The sequence below is a fragment of the Cannabis sativa genome, chromosome 2 (assembly GCF_029168945.1).
Source record: "Cannabis sativa cultivar Pink pepper isolate KNU-18-1 chromosome 2, ASM2916894v1, whole genome shotgun sequence".
Classification (NCBI taxonomy): Eukaryota; Viridiplantae; Streptophyta; class Magnoliopsida; order Rosales; family Cannabaceae; genus Cannabis; species Cannabis sativa.
Genome location: NC_083602.1, coordinates 30,175,654 through 30,183,668, shown reverse-complemented (window position 1 = coordinate 30,183,668; position 8,015 = coordinate 30,175,654). Strand labels below are relative to the sequence as shown.

Below are 8,015 nucleotides of genomic sequence, written 5' to 3'. Positions count from 1 at the left end.
TACATAGGGTTGCCAAATTATTTATGTATACATATTATATATTCATACATGTGTGCATGAAATGGAGGGCCTGTTTCACCCTTTCAATTCTACTTTGTTTTTATATTTATATTTATATGGTTTATAAATGTAATATCACACCATATGTTGATTTGCATACTCTAGTGGGCCCCGCCCATTTAATGGAAATGATAGTATCATTACCATTCACCATATCTATCTATCTTATACAAAAGGACCAAACTCATGTGGAATGATTCCATTGTAATGGGTTGGGTACCATATTAGGATGTCCTCTTTCTATTGTTGAAAAAGAACTATGAAGAGCTATGCAAAGAAAAATTTAGAGTCAATATTTTCTGTTATTGAAATTCTAATGTGCACCCCACGATGTACCAATTTTGTATTTTCACCTGCAGTTTTCTTTAAATGCTTTTGCTTTTCGTATTGCATCGAGTTTTGTTCTCCCTGTCATTGAATGAGTTGAGTTGACTGAAATTCTAATTTAATTTAATTACAACAGATGATGAGAGAAAGGTGAAGTTTCTGAAAAGCTTTCAAGGAGCTAAGACAAGGTTGGTTCTGTTCGCTGATATTTACACTCCTTATTTTACTAATTCTAAAGCTATTAGAGGAGTTTGAATATGTTAGATATTCATCCATAGTGAAGTAGATTCTGCGATATAAATGTACTGCGGTCGGATGGGTGACAATTATTATATTGTTAAATGCTATTTTGATTAATTTTTCTTGTTATCTGATTTACTTGCGTGCATTGTTAGATAGTTATTAATTTGAGAAATGTTGTAGAAATAGGGGAAACTATGGCCAATTTTTTTTAGGATTCTTAAACGAACATGTGTTTTAATATTTAATTACTAAGTGTGCTTTAAATTTTTCTAGCAACTTGTAAGTTTTTTATTTCAATCTTGTTTGTTAGGAATTTTATTTTTATTTTTAAAATGGATAAGTCATGGATGGAAGAGAAGAGAGAAACCCCACAATTCGTAGAAGGATTTAATAACTTTTTAGAGTTTGCCCTAAAGAATTGTAGCGATCCTGAAAAAATTCGCTGTCCTTGTGTCGATTGTGGTAATATATCAAAAGGAAATATTACCATGTTAAAGAATCATGTATTTTGTCGTGGAATCGATAAAAGTTATACTAAATGGTATTGGCATGGGGAATCGCAGAATATGACAAGGAAATTGAGCAGAAAATAGTAAGTATGTCAATTATGGTAAGAAAAAACAATAACATTTATTTTTGTTACTAACTTTGTCATTGGTTTGTTTCATAGAATGAATTAAAAGAGAAAGTTAGTACTGATGTAAGTCAAAGTGTAAAATTATGTTCGGATAACATTGACAATGTTGTGGCTGAGGGTGTCATAATTGAGGCAGTTGGTTACTTTTCATATCATGGTGACATAATTACAAATGATTATGCACGGGTTCAAATCACACAAGTTATTCAAGGGGAAGCTGAAATCCCATATCCAAGAGGTGCAATACGCTATGTTTGTGATGCATGTAACAAATTGGTTCCTTGGCCTAGGGAATTGATTTTGACTGAAGAGGTATGGAATAATTTACTTGTATTTACATTAATGTTAAATTATATATGAATTGTATTACAATTTTACTTGTAATTATGTAGGGTTCTCTAATTAAGAAGCTTCATAGTTCAAACAACTCGAAGGGGAAAGAGAAATGTAAAGGAAAAGAGAAGATAGTGGAACATCTTGATTCCACTAAATCTTATGAGAAATTCATTGCAGAGGTACTTGACAAGACTCATATTTCTCTTCAGGCCATGTTCTTGGAATATATGAGAGTAAAAGGTAAAAATGAGTTTGTGAGGGTTCCTGTTAACCCATCCTTATTCTACCGAGTTCACATCTACATAACTTCCGAAGATGTCATACAAGTGGCCACCCAAGATGAACTTACGGGTTCAGCTATGCTATTTGGACTAAGGTATTTCATTAACTTTGATTAATATATCATATAGTCATATATTATGTTAGTGGAGTTTGAATATCTTAGATATTCATCCGTAGGGAAGTAGGTTCTGGGTTTGATTGACTGTGTGGAGATATAAGGAAAAATTCTACCCATTTGTTGTATTGCTATGCACTTAAAAAAATTTCGGGAATGTTATGGAAATAAGGGAAACTCTGCCCATTTTTTTAGGACTCTATTTGATTTTTTTTTTCTTTTTTAAACAGATGCATTTGGGAAAATTTAAATCAAAGACAAAAAGAGTTATACAAGTTTTATGATGTCGAGCTTCTTAGTTATAACAATGAGCAGGACAAGGTGATAGCCATCAATCAATTATCAATTTGGTTAAACACTATGACTCATGTAGGACAATACTATTTTATACCATGGAACATAGGGTAAGAATCACACATCTCTTTCACTTTTCCTATGATATTTATTTTTATATTAATATAACATTGTTACTTTTTTCAGCAAGCATTGGATGTTGATTATAGCAATGACATCGGGAAGAGTTGTATTCTTAAACCCGCTTAAATCTAAAATCCCGTCAGACATTGCTCAGATGATAAAGGCGTAAGTTTAGAACTTTAAGTTATTCATTCTAATATAATCATCAATTAATAAATTCTAAAAGCTTAAATTATAATTTTTTTTAATGTCTTTAACAAGGCATATGCAAATATTAGTTCAAATGCTATTGTATTTGGCAAAAATGGACCGAGATATGGACCTTTGCTTGTCCAAAGCAACCATACAATTACGAATGTGGTTACTATGTACTAACTTACATTCGTGATATGCTTCAACATTCAAATCCCATTGAAGCCATAAAAGCAAAAGTAAGTATATACTCATCTTTACTATAAATACAAACATATAAAAGTATTATCTTCTTAATTAGTTTTATTTTTTTTAAATTGACAAGCTTGGCTGCCTATCCTAATATTCCGAGGACGATCATCTCTTACCGCTTCGACAAAGGGTTAAGTCAATTGCTTCCCTTGATATATAAAAATTAACTAGTAGTCTTTTATTGTATTTTTTTAGACAATGTGTAGTATTTAATTTAGAGATTTATGCATAATATGTAAAGTGTTATTTAGAATTGAACTTACAAATTATTATTGTTGTTATTAAAAATGATATTAATCATTTATTTTAAATTAAGTTTTTTTTATACATACGCTATATAATTATAAAAATAAAAATTATATTTATTATTATTGAAAAAAATAAATGAAATGAAATGTAATAAAATTAAAAGAAAAAAATAAAAAATCTATATATACATTTCAAATTAAAGGTCACTTTTAAATTTTATATATAAAAAAAAAGTGGGATACAATGCACCTTTTTATCCCCATAAAAAGTGGGATAAAAGTGGTACATTTTATCCCACTTTTTCATCAAAAGTGGGATCAAAAGTACCCTTTTATCCCACTTTTCTCTAAAAACCTAGATAAAAGGGGTACTTTTTATCCTGAAAACCGGGATAAAAAGTACCCCTTTTATCCCGGTTTTTTAAATACTTTTTATCCCACTGGCATACATCCCGGTTTTTATATTAGCGAAAACCGGGATAAAAAGCCTTAAAAACCGGGATAAAAGGCCTTTCCTTGTAGTAGTGGCTCTTCATTATCACTCTATATGAAACAAAGATGAGGTGGCTTAATCTCCTTCTAATCTTCTACTTTATCTAATTTATGATTTTTTCTACTAAGAAAAAAAATTAATTTGGTAACCTCTCACAGTCTCACTAACATACCAATCAAATAATAACCCAACACTATTAAATAGATAGATAGTGAAAAAACGTTAAACATTAGGATAATATATCAAAACATATTACACTCATAAATTATTAGCAAGACCTTCAATATAATTCAGTTACAATATTTAATAATAATAATAAATAAATAAATAAATAAAATTTCAGTTACAAAATTTAATTTTAAAAATAGTGATGTTTTATATTCTGTACCACACACTATATATAGTGAGATAAAATCTAGCTTGAAGTGAGAATGGTAGATAGACAAAGCCAAGGAGAGAGTTCTGAGAAAAGAATAAAGAAGAGAAGGTGATAGAAGTTAGAGAAAAGAGAATATGAAATTTAGTTATTGAGATTTATTTATTTTTTATTTACACATGTATGAATATAGATTTTTTTTTGTATAATATATATATATATATATAAATTAGATTATTGGATGTTATCAGATTTGGCCGTTCTACTATATAATTTGTTTTATGGTTTGGGTTTGAGGTATTTTGTAGTTTAAAGAACATTTGTTGCTTTAATAAGTAGTTTTCTTATCTTTTCTTTCTTTTTTTCTTTTTTTTTTCTTTTTTTTTTTTTTTTGCAACAATATTTTTATGCTTAGTTGTGTTGTGTGGTTTGGTTATTTAATTATTTTGTTGGGTGTTTAGAATCATAATAATATAATATGTGCATGACCTATATTAATTTATATATTTTTTTTACAAGCACCTCATCATTGTTGGTGTGGTAGCGAAAAGTAGTTAGATTATATTTTGAATATTGATTCAATGATCGTTAAAGTTAAAATAATTTTCTTAGAAGCGTTCTTCGTGTTTAAACTGACTAAATATAATGATAAATTTAAGTGTGAGATTTGCTACTAAAATTTTTAGAAAGATTAATTATGTATTTTGTAATATGGTTAAATATGTTCAAGCTTCTAAGGTGATTAGAATGATGAGACTATTTATATAAGAAATAAACTTTTTTTTTTAAGAAAAATAGTTTTTCACAATTAAAAATTATTGTACATACCACTTCTTAATTTTTTTTTTCCATTTAATTTGTTTTTTTAAGAAAATGTACATCAAAAGTGTATATATCAATATCAAATTGGACATTAGTTTACTTTTCCAAAAGTGTAGATTATGATTTTGTGGACATCTCCAATCTTTTAACCTTAACAAAGATACAATGCTCCACTCTACAAAATATAACAACATATGCTATGTATATATAATTATATGATATGTTGTAGTATATATATAGATATTTTGTTTTTCACATTATAAGAATGTATATATAATTAAATTGTAAGTATGGTAATAACAAAGAATAATGAGGAGTCTTAAATGTGAGGCGATAATGATTTTTTTAAATATATGAAATTAGTAAATTAGTGAATGAGATTGGCAATAAGGCATATAGGTTAGGATGTTTTGTTGTCACAAAAACAAAATGTTTTGTACATTTACAGTAGAATCTCTATCCAAGTATATACCTGAGACTAAGTAAATTATATTCTAATTAAGAGGTTATAACTAAATAGAGTTACACTAGAAAAAAAAATTAAAAAACCAAAAAATATCAATGTAACAATAATAACAATAATATTCATTAATAATATATCATAATAGAAATATTTTAGAGTAAATATAGTATTCATACATGTATTATAATTTAAAATAAAATTATTAATTTTACATGAATAAATTTATAAAATACATGTATATATTTTATTAAGTTGTAATTATTCTTATATAGAGGTATACTTTGTTAATACGAGACTTAGAAAATGTATAACTAATTACAATTTAGAGATTATTCTTATTTATAACTGGCCCAAATTGGGACTTGATTTTTTTATAACAAATTAGATGTTATTTTTGAATAGAGTATTCTTAAATAGAAGTTCTACTGTATTATGATTCTAATTGATGTAATAAAACGTTTTGTAGGTAGGTTTATATTATATTTCATACAAGGAAAAAAAAAAGTTACAAATCTATTCTATCTAATATAAATGGTACACTCTTAATGAGTATTACTTATGAAATTTAAATTTTAACACTTAAAGTTTGTTATTTAATTAAAAAAAATATATATATCTCACTTTTACATTTTGTGGACTATAATATGTGCTGAGGTTGTTCTATTAGTTGAGAGATATAAAAAAGTTGAGTTTAATTTAAATAGTTTTTATATAAATATATATTTGACTCAATTTTTATTATTAAGTAGCTAAATTAAGAATTAAAATTCAAATATTTTTATTATTATTGGTTATTGGATCAAAATTTAATAATTTAATATTTTTAATTTTAATATTTATAGTAACTATCAATAGATATTATATTATTTTTTATATAAATATGCAAAGTAAAATACAAGTAAGATCATGTGGCAGTCTATATGTGCTTCTTTCTCTAAACTTAGTTTTTTAAGTTTTAATTTAATTAGTTTTTATTTTATGGGATTTGTGGTTATTTCTATAATTTTAGAGTGATTATTATTATTATTATTATTATTATTATTATTATTATTATTATTAAGTGATAATCGTGTAGAAGAAGAATAGTTTTTGTTCTATGGCATTTATGGTCCTTTTTTTTTATTTTTAATAGTGTAATTATTATTAATATATAATGTTGAGTTAAAGCATGTGGCCCTCTAACATTTTTTTGGAGAAACTAAATTTCCTATTTTCTTTTCAAATTTTTATTAACTATTTTCAATTATTTTACTTATTAATGCCAATTCATATTAACATTAATATTTACATTAATTTTTTAATATTTGGCATTCTGAACAAAAAAATTAACTAAAATAATAAATAGTGGTAGCAAATAATGTGTTTAATAATTAATCAAATCTGTGTTTAGAGTACTGAATATTTTGCATGGTTTTAAAATACAGGATAAGTATTGATTATTATAAAATACAAGGTATTAAAATTGTATTTAGATAAAACACATCGTACCAAATCAATATACAACCTTAATAGAATAAACAAACTTTATGTTTAAAAAGATCCAACCATTAAAAAGTATTGTTAATTCAAAATTGTATGCTATACTTTAAATTATATCACTTATTGATTTAAATATTTAGCAACTTAAAAAATATTATAACCGCGCGAATTAGTTGGAATTTAAACGAATAAATTCAATTGAGAAATTTGAAGTTATAATTTTTTAAACTTACTTTGAATTAATAACATTTTATGTAAAAAGTTATTGTTAGGAAGTGTTTATTAATCTATATTTACACGTTATTTAGAGATCAATTGGTTAAGATTAATAAAAAATAAATGAAATATAGTAAAACAAGTTTGCTTATGCAAAGTTGCAATTTTTACTCTTACTATTAATAAACATGTTGATCATGAACTAAATTTAATTTTTACGCTGAAAGAAAACTCTATATTTACTGTATGGATATTAGCAATGATAAAATTAAAATTCACAATATAAAATCATTTCTTAAAATTGAATATTTATCGTCAAGTGTTTATTAATGGGATAATTATATAAAATACTATTTTTTTTTTATAAATTTTTAGTGTAATTTTTATTTTTTTACATTTATATGGTGTTTAACAAAACAATACAAAAATTAAATAAAAGTTACGTAAAAATAACATCAAATAATAATAAAAAAAAATATAGAAATAACAAAAAATCTACAATAAATTAATAAGAATACAATATAAAAATACATGAAAATATCGTATTTTCTGTAAACAATATCATGAAAATCGTAAAAATATTTAAAATTTTATACAACCGTATTTTTATACATTTTTTTTGTTATTTTTGTGTTTTTCTTTTTCTACCATTATCCCTTTATTAATCTATACTTAATCATCGTGTTTAAAGATTATAATTGGCCGAATAAAATCAAATTAAAACAAAAATTAGAATTAACACCAGTAAAATTAAGCGAAATATGTTGATGAATAATTTCTCACCCCATTTAATCATTGAGTCAGAGTATTGTTTATATAGCAGAGTATTAGGGCCAATACAAGGTTGGTGAGCAACGACTCATTTTACAGGTGGCAAAATACAGATCCCAATAAAGATTACATAGAGAGAATATTCTAACAGAATTTCCAATCATTGATTCCTATAAACGTGGACCCCTTTACACCTGGCACAATCTAAGGAGAGAGCAATCTGGTGCAGCACACTGCTGATAGGACCCAATGCACCTTCGCATTGCATCTCATTTCTCAACACCTC

General features: G+C 25.7%; 1 protein-coding gene across 2 annotated transcripts; it reads left to right on the top strand.

Moving 5' to 3' along the window:
- Positions 1-606: 606 nt before the first annotated feature.
- On the top strand, positions 607-2,688 carry LOC133034916 (uncharacterized). Of its 2 annotated transcripts, none has more exons than XM_061110436.1 (5): positions 607-1,222; positions 1,301-1,579; positions 1,660-1,979; positions 2,231-2,321; positions 2,481-2,644. In XM_061110436.1, the coding sequence occupies exons 1-5, from the start codon at positions 1,169-1,171 to the stop codon at positions 2,541-2,543; spliced, it is 807 nt and encodes a 268-aa protein (XP_060966419.1). In that variant the 5' UTR covers positions 607-1,168; the 3' UTR covers positions 2,544-2,644. The 2 variants fall into 2 exon arrangements, with proteins under 2 accessions (XP_060966419.1, XP_060966418.1); XM_061110435.1 differs by having other exon boundaries at positions 608-1,222; positions 2,231-2,404; positions 2,481-2,688.
- The last annotated feature ends 5,327 nt before the right edge of the window (positions 2,689-8,015 follow it).

What these genes read in the sequence shown, in the direction of transcription:
- LOC133034916 (XM_061110435.1), top strand. Translation starts at nt 1,169, where the DNA reads ATGGTATTGGCATGGGGAATCGCAGAATATGACAAGGAAATTGAGCAG. An exon ending in AGGAAATTGAGCAGAAAATA is followed by an intron (nt 1,223 to 1,300) that starts GTAAGTATGTCA and finishes TTTGTTTCATAG; the next exon opens with AATGAATTAAAAGAGAAAGT. An exon ending in TTTATACCATGGAACATAGG is followed by an intron (nt 2,405 to 2,480) that starts GTAAGAATCACA and finishes TACTTTTTTCAG; the next exon opens with CAAGCATTGGATGTTGATTA.